The sequence below is a fragment of the Musa acuminata genome, chromosome BXJ1-10, assembly GCF_036884655.1.
Source record: "Musa acuminata AAA Group cultivar baxijiao chromosome BXJ1-10, Cavendish_Baxijiao_AAA, whole genome shotgun sequence".
Lineage (NCBI taxonomy): Eukaryota > Viridiplantae > Streptophyta > Magnoliopsida > Zingiberales > Musaceae > Musa > Musa acuminata.
This window is the reverse complement of record NC_088336.1, coordinates 24,113,183-24,125,797: the sequence shown is the minus strand read 5'-3', so window position 1 is coordinate 24,125,797 and position 12,615 is coordinate 24,113,183. Positions and strand designations below refer to the sequence as shown.

At 52.3% G+C, this 12,615-nt stretch overlaps 2 protein-coding genes across 2 annotated transcripts; both read right to left on the bottom strand.

The window, feature by feature from the left end:
- Positions 1-5,617: 5,617 nt before the first annotated feature.
- Positions 5,618-7,546, bottom strand: LOC135594780 (uncharacterized). Its single transcript, XM_065085289.1, has one exon. The coding sequence runs from the start codon at positions 7,544-7,546 to the stop codon at positions 5,618-5,620; it is 1,929 nt and encodes a 642-aa protein (XP_064941361.1).
- Positions 7,547-8,429: 883 nt separating this feature from the next.
- On the bottom strand, positions 8,430-12,387 carry LOC135595626 (large ribosomal subunit protein eL8y-like). Its single transcript, XM_065086844.1, has 7 exons — positions 12,276-12,387; positions 11,968-12,015; positions 11,643-11,844; positions 9,309-9,478; positions 9,020-9,148; positions 8,821-8,913; positions 8,430-8,734 (listed from the first exon to the last, which is right to left on the bottom strand). Exons 1-7 carry the CDS (start codon positions 12,276-12,278, stop codon positions 8,603-8,605), a joined length of 777 nt encoding a protein of 258 aa, XP_064942916.1. The 5' UTR covers positions 12,279-12,387; the 3' UTR covers positions 8,430-8,602.
- Positions 12,388-12,615: the final 228 nt, after the last annotated feature.

Sequence of the window (12,615 nt, the reverse complement as noted above, 5' to 3'; positions counted from 1 at the left end):
CCCTCGTTCACCTTGTCCTTCGACTCAGGCCTTCTACATCGTTTCTGAGGTTAGGATGTCTTCGTCTTCCTCCTCTTCCTCATCCTCCACCTCTTCTTCTGAGGGCCCCGGGGTCAGGCATTTGTCCCCGGGGGGCGAGTCCTTAAAAGTGGGGGGAAGTTCCGCCCGGCTTGCAAACCTCAAGCTGTGGCACGACGTAGAGTCGGTGGTGACCGAGGAGCTTTTGGAGGAGCTCCGGGTTCGCTACTGTATCCCGGAGGGTTACAGCTTGTGGGCCCCCCGTCCGGACCAACGGCCGTATGATCAGCTCCCTCAGGGATTCGGGCTGACGGTGGGTGCTCTTGAGGCGGGGTTGCGGTTTCCGCTTCATCCCGTAATCGAGGACTGCCTCCGTGCCTGGGGCATCTCGCCATCCCAGATGGCGCCGAATTCCTGGCGATACTTGGTCGTCTTTCTTGGGGAGTGTAGGATGGCCGGGATAGAACCGTCCAGGGCTCTATTTCTGGCCTGCTTTCGGCTGTGTAGGGGTCGGGGTGGGTATCATCTGGCCGCTCGTAGTGGGTTCAGGATCGGTGGGGCCCCTTCCAATAATAAGGGCTGGAAGAGTCGCTTCTTCTTCGTCAGCTGCAGTCGGGGGTGGGGCTTCAACACCGGATGGACCTCTCGCACGATCGACAACGTCCGCCCGTTGCTTTCAGGCAGAGAGTCGGCGGATGTAGATCGTTTGAGGGGCATCCTGTCCTCTTCTCGGATGATCAAAAAGATGACCGAGGAGTGGCTGGCCGACGTAGGGTTGAGCCCGGCTGCTGGGGGTACGGTTGCCTTCCCGTCGCATGCCCCTTCTCCTTTGTCTCGTGTTGTCTGACTGATCGGGTCTCCTTTTGCAGGGATGGTGAACTTCCAGTCCGTAAAGAAGGCGTCGCACTCCCGACCGACTGTGTCTCAGCCACAGGGCGGTACTGGCTCCGGAGAGGTCCCGAAGAGGGGGGCGCCCGAGACTGCGCCGACTTCTCCGAACACGAGTCGGCCGGCGAAGAAACTGAAAACTGCGGTCAGGAAAGTGTCTGCGCGTTCGGCCGCTCGGGAGCGTGGCGCCGCGGGGTTGACGGGGACCGCCCCGTCGGGGCAAGCGGCGGGGGCCGCTAAGGGAAAAGAGGCAGCCGAGCCGGCCGGTGGCGACCCGGCTCAAGGGGCATCGGCACGCCCGAGGTCGATGCGGGACCTGTGCCGTGTCAGCCGGTTGGGGGACGAGGAGTATCAGGCCCCGATCATGGCCAACCTCCCTACCGGCGCAGCAGGAGCCTCCTACGTCCCGCGGTGGCCCGGGCTTAAAGCAGACAGCAAGGTTTGGGCCGACGGGTCGACGGCTCAGGAGTTTATCCGGGGGGCGCTTCACCCGCTGCTGGCCAAAGAACTTTATGGCTCCACCTCGGAGGTGTTGGCGGAACGGGCGGCGAAATCCTTGGTGTGGGTGAGTGACGCCCTTGCCTCTTCCGTTTGTCCGTTACTTTAGGTGTTGATGCTGACCTGGGTGCAGGGCCAACACTATGCCATGGCATTGATCGATCGAGTCCTTGATGCCGGGCGGCTGATCGAACGACAGTCGAGTACTTACGCCGCGCTTCGTCTCGAGAACCAGGAGCTGAGGCAGTCGTTCGGCCCGGAGGTCGTGGCAGTGGCCGAGCAGCGCGCCGCGGCGCTGGGCGAAGAGGTGAAGCGCCTGAAGGGCGAGCTGGAGGAGAGCCAGGCTCGCGCCCGAACGTTGGACGACGAACTCCAGACGCTCTCCAATGACGTCGAATCCGCGCGGTCAGCCGCTTGGGCCGCCGAGGCAGCCTTGAAGGAGGAACAACAGGCTCTGCCCGAGCGGATAGAGAGGGCGATTGCCGAGTACAAGGCATCGGACGGGTTCGAACGCGGCCTGGTGAGGTCAGGGCGGGCGACGTACGAGTTCGGTTACCGAGTAGCCTGTGCCCGTGCCCGCTCGAGCCATCCGGAGTGGGAGTTGAGTCGGATCCCTTCGCCGACCATCCTGCGGACGGGGCGGTGGACATGCCGGCGAGTGTCCCCTTCGATGACGGGCCCGAGACACCCCCTCCGTGCTGATGTTTTTTTGCTTTGGGTCGGGCTGGAGTTTCGGGTCTTTGTATCGCCCAACCAATGTCTGTATGAATTCTTCATAAATGAAACGACTTATTCTGGCTATTGTCTTGCGCATCTGGCGCGATATACATCTCCGCTTGGTCCTTTCTTACGTGTAGAATTTCTTCAGATGCATTGCGTTCCAGGTCCTCGGGAGACGGCTCCCTTCCATGGTCTCGAGTCGGTAGGTCCCTTCTCGGACCATATCGTAGACTCTGTACGGGCCCTCCCAGTTGGGTGCGAGCTTGCCTCCCGCCCGGGTCGGGTTGGTCACTTCCGCCTTACGGAGAACGAGATCTCTAATCTCGATTGGGCGAGGACGGACTCTTCGGTTGTACATTCGTGCCACGGCCTTTTTGTAGGCCAGGGCGCGTAGGTGGGCCTCGGTCCTTCCTTCCTCGAGGAGGTCCAGACGCGCCCTCAGGCCTTCCTCGGAATCCTCTTGCTTGTAATCCGAGGTGCGAAAGGTTGGGAATACCACCTCGGGCGGTAGGACTGCTTCGGTCCCGAACGCAAGGCTGAACGGGGATTCGCCTGAAGCCGTTTTCGGGGTAGTCCGCATCGCCCATAGAACGCTCGGTAGTTCGTCTACCCACGCTCCGAGTGCGCCTGTGACTCGTCTCCTGAGGCCTTCTAGAACCGCCCGATTCATCACCTCGGCCTGCCCGTTGGTCTGAGGGTGTGCCACCGAGCTAAACTTTAGTCGTATTCCGTACGACGAGCAGTAAGCCTTGAATTTCGCGTTGTTGAACTGGGCCCCATTGTCGGTGATAATGGCCCTTGGGATCCCGAACCGAGTGATGATGTTCTTCCACATAAAGCCTTCGACTTGCTTCTCGGTGATGGAGGCCAGTGGTTCGGCCTCAACCCATTTTGTGAAATAATCCACCCCGACAATGAGGAAACGACGTTGCCCCGAGGCCGGAGGGAAAGGACCGAGGAGGTCTAGCCCCCACTGGGCGAATGGCCAAGCGACTTCCATCGAGTTGAGAGGGACCGCCGGTTGATGCTGCAGTCGGGCGTGCCGTTGGCACGGTTGGCATTGCCGTACGTATGTCGCAGCGTCTCGGCGCATTGTTGGCCAGTAGTATCCCTGCCGGAGGGCCTTGAAGGCCAGGGTCCGACCCCCTATATGATCCCCACAAATTCCCTCGTGGAGCTCGGCGAGGACGGTGTGGGCCTCGGGGGGCGCGAGGCAGAGCAAGAGTGGTTGTGAGAACCCTCTGCGGTACAGCTTCCCGCCGATCAAGCTATACCAGGCGCCCGTTCGTCTCAGTCGACTTGCCGCCGCCGGGTCGTCGGGCTCCGCCCCATTTATCTTGAAGCGGAGTATCTCCTCCATCCAGTTCGGCGGGGTTCGGGTCTCGACGACGCCGCAGGACGGTATGGTTGGCGCTGTTATGGACTCGGTCGCGGGGGCCTTTTCTAAACCCCGTGCGGAGGCTGCTTTTGCCAAAGCGTCAGCGGACGCGTTTCGGACTCGGGGCACTTGTGTGATTGAGAATCGGCTGAAGAGGCGGGCGAGCCGCTGTGTTTCCGCCAGGTATGATGCCATCGTGGGGTCCCGGGCCTCGTAGTTCCCGTTTACGTGTCCTGTCACCAGCTGAGAGTCGTTGAATACCTCGAGGTTGTCTACCTGCATCTCCAAGGCGAGGCGTAGGCCATGTAGTAGCGCCTCGTATTCGGCTTCGTTGTTGATGGCTTGGAATTGCAGCTGGATGGACCTTTCGTAGGTTTCCCCAGTAGGGCTTTTAAGGATGAGGCCGACTCCGGCCGCGCCGGTGATGGCGGAGCCGTCGACATGCAGGGTCCAAGCACGGTCGGTATCTTTCCGTCCCTCTGCACAATCCTCAGGCGTTAGTTCAGAGATGAAGTCGGCCAGTACCTGGGCTTTTATGGCGCTCCGCGGAGAGTATCGAATGTCAAACTCGCTGAGCTCGACCGACCATCGTAACATTCGACCCGACACGTCGAACTTGGACAGGATTTTCTGCAGCGGCTGGTCGGTGACGACTTTGATTGTGTGGGACTGGAAATAGGGGCGTAGCTTTCGCGCTGTCCTCACCAACGCCAGAGCTAGCCTTTCGATGGGGGGGTACCGCGCCTCGGTGCCGGCGAGGATGTGGCTGACGTAATATACGGGCTGCTGCTGCGGTGGTGTTTCTCGGATCAGCACCGAGCTAACTACTCGTGCTGACGCCGCCAAGTAAAGGCTCAAGGTTTCTCCTGGCTCTGGGGAAGCGAGTCGGGGCAAGCGAGCAAGGTATACCTTCAGGTTTTCAAAGGCTTCCTCGCACTCGGGTGTCCAGGCGAAGTTATTGACTTGTTGTAGGGCCTGGAAGAAGGGCAAGCACTTGTCGCCCGACCTGGATATGAACCTACTGAGTGCCGCCAGTTTCCCTGTGAGACACTGTACTTCTTTGACGGATCGGGGTGAGCGCATCCGGGTTATGGCCCGTACTTTTTCTGGGTTGGCGTCTATTCCCCTCTGGTGGATGATGAAGCCAAGGAATCTTCCCGAGCTAACCCCGAAGACGCACTTCGCGGGGTTCAAACGCATATTGAATCGTTTGAGGGTCTGAAAAGTTTCTGCCAAGTCGGTCAGGTGCGCCTCCGCGGTTTTGCTTTTTACGATCATGTCGTCCACATATATTTCCATGTTCCTGCCGATCTGGCGTCTGAACAGCTTGTCGACCATCCTCTGGTAGGTTGCCCCAGCGTTTTTTAAGCCGAACGGCATCACCTTGTAGCAATATATTCCTCTGTCGGTGATGAAAGCTGTATTCTCCTGGTCCGCTGGTGCCATGCGGATTTGGTTATAACCCGAGTATGCATCCAAGAAGGTAAGGAGCTCGTAGCCGGAGGTGGAGTCGACTAGCTGATCTACCCTGGGGAGCGGGTAGTAGTCTTTGGGGCACGCCCGGTTGAGATTGGTGTAGTCAACGCACATCCGCCAGCTTCCATTAGGTTTTTTAACGAGGACTACATTTGACAGCCACTGGGGGTACTTTAGTTCGGAAATGAATCCGGCCTCTGTTAACCGGTCGACCTCTTCCCTGATCGCCTTCTGCCGGTCGGGGGCGAACCTGCGTGGTCTTTGCTTTACTGGCCTGGCCTCGGGATTGATATTAAGTTGGTGTTCGGCTATCGTCCGATCGATCCCCGGCATTTCCTTGGGCGACCATGCGAATACATCGGCGTTCGCTTTTAGGAACTCGACGAGCTGGAGCTGGTCTCCTTCGGGCTGAGCTGTGCCGATTTTTACGGTCTGACCGGGTCGGTCTTCCTTAATCGGCACCTCGGTAAGCCGCTCGGGCGGTTCAAAGCGTGTTGGCATGGGGGCCTCTTCTCGGGGGTCTGGGATGTGGGGGCACGCCCTCTTCGGGAGTGAGACCGCGGTGAGGTAGCACCTTTTTGACTTGCCTGGGTCGCTTCGCGATTCTCCGACCCCTGCCGAGGTGGGAAACTTGATGGCTCAGTGATAGGTTGAGACTACTGCTTTTAGCTTGTTGAGCGTCGGCCGCCCGAGGATGACGTTGTAAGCCGAGGGCAGGTCGACCACCATGAACGTAGTCATTATTGTCTTGGTCCTTGGCTCCTCCCCGATGGAGACAGGGAGTGTGGTGGTGCCGAGCGGGGAGATTGAGTCTCCGGTGAACCCCGTGAGTGCCGAGCTCATGGGGATGAGGTCTTCAGTGGGCAGGCCGAGCCTTTTGAAGGCGTCGAGGTACAGGATGTCGGCGGAGCTCCCAGTGTCGACCATCACCCGCTTCACCCGGGCGTTGGCGATCTGGATAGAAATTACCAGAGCGTCGTCATGGTGGGATCTTTCCCCCTCAGCCCCGAAAGAGATTTCGGGTTCTAGTTCGGGTCGGGGGCGCTTCTCGACCGAGCTCCGGGCATAGGATTTCCTCGCGCTTGAGCTGTTGCCGCCTGCCGCCGGTCCACCGATGATGACGTCGACCTGCCTTTCCACGGGCATTCGGGGACGCGGGGTTGCTTCGCGGGGTTCCTTGAGATAGCGGCCGAGGTACCCTCTTCTGATTAGCTCCTCGATTTGGTTCTGGAGGTCGTGAGCTTCCGTGTCATGGCCGTGGTCTCGGTGGAACCTGCAGTATTTCGACCGATTTTTGTAAGTAGCTCTCATGGGATTAGGGGGCCGCAAAAGACCCTTCTCCCTGATCTGGAGGAAGATCTCGGTGCGAGGTGCGTTGAGCGGGAGGGGCGGAGGCCTCGGGAGCCGCTGCTCGTGGTGGTCGGGCCTCCGATGGGTTCGCGAGTCGGCCGACGAGGTGGCGGCTCGGGGTTGCTCGGTTCGCGATTTCTTCCCGACCGGACGTCTTCCTGCTGCTAATGCTTCGCCGGCGACGTATTGGTTTGCCCGGTAGAGCATCTCGGGGACAGTGGCGGGCGGCTTCTCGATCAATGACCAGAAGAATCTCGATGGTTTCAGCCCCGTCAGGAACGCCTGCATGATCAAAGAGGGGTGAGTGTCCGAATAGCCGCGGACCTCCGCGGCGAAGCGCGTCACGAACTGCGCGAGCGTTTCTTCTTCGTGCTGCGATAGTGCCAGCAGGGCGGCTATGGAAGGCCGAGGTCGCGCGCTGGTAAGGAAGTTTTGTTCGAACTCTTTGGCGAACTGGTCAAAAGACGAGATCGAGGATTGTCGCAGCCGGCTGAACCACGCGCGTGCTGGTCCTCTGAAGGTGGTTGGAAACGTACGGCACATCAGCGCGTCGGACGTGCCGTAAAGGGCCATCTGAGTTCTGAACGCGGCGACATGCTCTGCTGGGTCGGAGCCGCCGTCGTATGTCTCGAGGGCCGGCACCCTAAAGTTGAGGGGGATGGGTTTTTCTTGTATTTCCTGAACGAAAGGGGACCCCCCCGAGGTGCCCTCGCTTGATTCGTCCCGTGACCTCTGGAGCTCGCGTTGGAACTCATCCAGGCGACGATTGACCTGGGAGAATTGTACCTTAAGGAAGCTGTCCGCCGAGTCGGACGATACGGTGTCAGGCTCGGGGCGACGCCGTGCGGCTCGAGAGGGGGCGGGAGAGACGCGCGTGGGCGAACCTTCGTGGTGGATGGCTCCGTCTCGGGTTTCACCGGTTGCATCCTGTCCCGCGCTCGGCCTTCGATGGGCCGGGTCGGCGGAGGCGTCCGTCAGTCGCCTGATTTCGGGAATAAATGGGACAACGGTCTGCATTATCTCCATCATTCCCTGCACTTGCTTAGCGAGAGCTAGGAACACCTCGGGCAGTGCGGCCGGAGGGTCGACCGTGGTTAACGGGGGTGGCATCCCTAAGTCGTTGAACAGGCGCCAATAACGATCTGGCGTTGACATCAGCATTTCTCCTTCTCCGTGGGTGACGGGCCCGGGAGGGTTGGCGTGAGGATCGTTCGGCATTCGGGGCCCTCCTTCTAGCGCCATTCTGATGCCGTCTGCACCTGTTTAAGCCGTGACCTCGGGACGTTACGGCTTGGTTCAGGGGTCCGGATGCCGAAGATCGCGCGTAGAGCCTCCTGGTGTCTTCGGGGTGGGCGATCACGGCCGGTCGATCCGCGGGTGATCCCCCGAGGTGGTCAGCTGCAATCCCCTGGCAACGTGGTCGCCGAGTACCTGCACAAAGGTCGGACCGTCTTCTGGGCCCGACCCCTCCGACGGTCTTGTTAGTGAATCAAAAGGGGTTCCTCCCCCCCTCCCTGGCCTTTTTGGCCCCGGACTCTTATAGTTTCGGTCTGATATTACCTGGTGTTCCTGCTTGTCAGAACGGGGTCGTGCCTCTGACTGGATTTGACGTTGCCATTAGGGTGGCGTGTCGGATCATCCGATCGCAGGGTATGGGCGAGGGAGTCGCTGGCTGAGGGGGTGACGTTGGAGACGTCGGGTCGACATTAATGCCCGTACACTCGGACAGGGTGCGGCCTGCGCGCGGAGGATGGCGTGACATGTTGCGTCGTCATCACTCCCTGAGGGGAGTCTTTTCTACTGTCCCGCCCTGGGATGGCTGGGGTCATGGTCCGCGTCCCCGTTGACTTTCATGGTGATTCCCCTATCAAATGGGTCTATTAGGTGGGATATGTAGTGTATGATTTGTATGTAGAAATAAGAAAATGAGATCCTTATGTGCATGCAAGATTAATTAGACATGCTGTAAGGAATAGTGCACAGTGTCGTACATAATTTCTAGCTCAGGTTGAGAACCACAGAGGGGGGCAATATTCATGCATCCAAAATGGTCGACAAAATACGAGCAAAAGAAAGTCGTAGGATTTATGAAGAGTTTGAATTAGAAAAAGGAATTCCAAGTCGATAAAAGATGAATAAAAGTCCCAAGTAAACAAGCACATTATCCACCATCTAAAGATCCAGAATACTCTCCAGTGATTTCAGTCAAAGAATTTAAGCAAAAATTCCACAGGACGGAATCTGATAGCACCATGGACAACAACACGATGAGACCTAGGTCAGCCTCTGGGCAGCTTCCTTGGCTAGCAACTTCTCCTTGGCCTTACTTTTGGCCTGAGATTTGGAACCCATTATTCCACCACCCCACTTCCTCCTGATCTCATCAAACTTATCATTGAAGTTGGCCTGAAAGGAGAAGTAGAATCAGTATGGAAAACACACTACAAACAGCAAACAAATGAAGTTGCATGACTGTTGGGTCATCGATTCACCTTAATGGCCTCCAGAATCTTGCTGAATTCCAATTTGTCCTCGTTCTTCACGGTGGTCAGACACAGGACTGATGCGGTTTTCTTGTGTACGATCTAAAATAAATAATTTGAACGGATTAAATCTGTGTCAGCACATGAGAATGTGTTGGTTCGCTCTGAAGTTTTAGCAGAATTTCAACAGCAAAGGCAAGGCACCAACCGCTCCCAAACGGGCTTTCCCTTTGACGATACAGTAGGGGATCTCCATCTTCCTGCATAATGCAGGAAGCCAAACCACAAGCTCGATTGGGTCCACATCATGAGCGATGACCACCAACTGTGCCTTGTTCTACAAGCAGAGGCATCAAGAAGTGAAGTTCACACTCTCAACAAGTTCTAATTTCTTTTTCTACTATACTTGAACTTTGTTTATCTAGATGATTAGGTGAGGTAGACCAAATATAAATCTGCAACGGTAAATCCAACGGAGAAGGGAAAATAAAACAAACCTGCTCAATAAGATAGGTGACATGATTGAGCCCATACTTGACAACAATAGGCTTCTTAACTTCAACAGTCTTCCCTTCAGCCTCAGCTTGTGCCCTCTTCAGAAGCCTTTCCTTCTTTGCAGCTCGGTCTTCAGGCCTGTACTTGAGAAGCATCTTGAAGAGATTTGTAGCTGCAGAAAGATTTTAAAGACAGCCCCATCCGTAATATGTGATGATATATAGAGACCAGATATTGCAATCTTATTTAAGCATGAATCCTTGTGTTGCAACAATCAGATCTACCAGAAAGAAGTATCACAAGTCAAGAAACATGCCAAAGAAAAAAAATATGACACTCTAGGCTTAAATTATGTAAAAATAAATAAGCCCAACAATTCAAAGCATCTCCTTGTCCACAATGACAAATCAAAACAAAGACAAATGCATATGGTTCCTAACATTAGGATGTAGTAGATAATCAGAATAAGATTGAAATAGCAATAATTTGGGCATAAAATAAGTACAAGTTACAAATACCAAGGCCCACTATATAACTTTTCATCTCCTATTACACAAAAAAAACATAATCAGATAAGATATTTTTATTATACGACAACAGCAACAACCGTGTTATGCACCATAAAGTTCCCACTACTTGGGGTTGGGTAAACACATGTTACAACCATTTATTATTAAAAAATGTTTGTAATCTATTCCTAAAACTGAACCATCATACAAAAAATTTAATTAAAATCAGATCATGTTCTTTATTTGCCATAATATTTAACATCAGGATCCAACACCTCCGATTGCAGGAGAAATCTTCTTTTCCTCTTACATAGACCAGGTGTTGGCTAAAAAATGCCAAAATTGGTCAGTATTGTTGAGAAAATGGTGACAACCAACTGGAAATCATGTGGAACCATATTAAAAATTTATTGAAGCAATACAGGATCAGAAAAAAAACAACCAGAACTCAGAAGATGACAGGCCAACATGGTTAAAAGTTGCGTAAATCAATCTCAACAACTGCAATTATGAATACTGGCCAAACTGACTGGAAGCAACTGCTCTGGATTGGAATTCTGGATCCAATTGTGTCAAGCAGAATCCAACTGATCCCATCAAAATCTAAAATTTTAAAATAATATGCCACAAAATAAACATTGGCTTTACTCAAATCAGGGCACATCAAACAATACACAGGAACAGTAGCATGATATACCCCGTTAGTCTTATCAGTTGTTGCCCTTTTTTTTTTACTTACAATGTAAGTTCCCTTGAGAATCACTCAAAAAAAAAAACTGATGAATTGTGATTAGAAGTGTGCCAATTGGCCACCATCTTTAAAATTATTAAATGTCCTAGCATAATAAAAACATTTGTCATTTTTCACTCTCATATATAATTACAATAATAAATCATAACTATTATATCTCCATAGTAGAACTAGACTGACTCCAGATCAATTAAACTTAAACCATGTAAAAGTATTCGTACCTTGTTGCATCAATGAAGCACAGATCAGATGTTAATTTCATTGTGCAAATTTTTGAAAAGTTGGTTATACTCACACGATTCAGAATTAATAAATCCTGAAAAGGTATATTCTTACCTTTTCAAATAGATGTACTTTCAAGCTCAAAGCTGTCTCTCCTTCCTTCCATGATTACTCATTCCACCAAGCTAAGAAAGCCTGTGCTATTTATTGACACCCATAATGAACCTTCCTCCATGGTTGTCTAAATTGTAATTTACATGCTAGTTCTCAACCTTACAATTGTGTCTATTTTCAAATAAACCATATACCCAGAAAGATCTGATGCAGTTTTATTAAGTTGTTAAATAAATGATGCAGAATTGCAGGTAGCTCGATATAGATTATGTTAAAAAAGATAAAAGAATGATGCAGGAAGACAAATGTGAGTTTGCTAAATGAAACATATACATGGATAATTAAAATTCGAGAGTTGAGACAACATGTTGAAAGAACACCATTCCTGAACTAAAACAAAGCTTGATCAGCATATTCACAATGAACAACATCAAGCTGAGAGAAAAATACGGATGATGAAATAACACAGACTTGATTATCTCATAAATGCATAAGCAATTGTACCAATCAGCTGTCAAGAAAGCATCGATAGTGCTAACAACCAAAAAAAAAAAAAACCACCTTCCTGTTTGGCAGCTCCTAAGTCAGTAATTAAGCAGGATAAAAACCAACCAACTGAAGATATATTTCTTCTTTTCTCTAACAAATGATGCCAAAAATGGTTTTATTAGCTAGATGATTCAACCAAGCAAGTTAAAACTGCAGAAAATGGAAGATAAAGAAGAGAGATTTTTAATCACCAAGGTTCTTGTCCAAAGTCCGAGTGAACTGGTTCAACGCCGGCGGGACCTTCAGCCGCTGCTTCAATATCCGCTTTTGCCTCTGAATCCGGACAACCTTTGGCCATTTCACGAACCGATGCAGATCCCTCTTCGGTGGCAATGCCCCTCCGATTCCAAATTGCTTCGGGCGCTTCTCGAACAAAGGGTTCACGACTTTCTCCTGAAATACAAACACCAGCAATCGGTAATAGGAAACAATTACTCGAGGGAAGACATGAACAAAAAAAAACAAAATGCAAAATTTTACTAGAAATATAGACAAGAATAAGAAGAATGACATTACCGGCTTCTTCTTGGCCGGAACGGGTGCCTTCCCACCTTTTTTTGGGGCCTGGAAGACGAAACTCCACGCGTGAAATGGTTAACAAATAACTAAAGAAGGCAAAACAAGTAAGATCGGAAACACAACACTCCAAAAATCTCAGATTCTTCATAAAAGGAGGACTTTTGCAGCATGACCGGAGGAAAAGAAGAGACATCGACGGCTAGTTCGTGATCCAACAACGTAGAACTATGAATTATTTGCAGACATGGAAGCTAAAAAAATCGAATTCTCGGAAGGAGATGGCGCCGAGAGAGAGATAAGCGTACCATTTCGTCTCTCCCGAGTTAGGGTTTGGAGACAGGGAGACGGCGCGGAAGAACTGGAGCGGCGAAGGGCGGCCCTTGGAGAAGAGGCTTATTTATATACACACTACGCACCCGAGCATGGAGGTAATAGGGTTTTATGGCACCTGCCTTTCGCGTGCGCCGTCCCACGTCATCAGTATAACGCCCTGTATGATAATTAAATAAAAACCGAAGCTGCGGTATTAAACCCCTTTATCATCAGCGTGCAATGTCAAACATGGATAAGTAGGCATATACATGGGTTTGACACGTCGCAGTTTAATTGTCTTTACCATCAAATTAGGCTTCTATAATTTGACAG

Bases quoted from the DNA above. Each gene is read 5' to 3' on its own strand.
- LOC135594780 (XM_065085289.1), bottom strand. From the start codon at position 7,546: ATGCCGAACGATCCTCACGCCAACCCTCCCGGGCCCGTCACCCACGGA.
- LOC135595626 (XM_065086844.1), bottom strand. The intron at 9,149-9,308 runs GTTTGTTTTATT...CTCTGCTTGTAG, and splicing joins TCACCTATCTTATTGAGCAG to AACAAGGCACAGTTGGTGGT. The intron at 8,914-9,019 runs GTTGGTGCCTTG...TATTTATTTTAG, and splicing joins GGAAAGCCCGTTTGGGAGCG to ATCGTACACAAGAAAACCGC.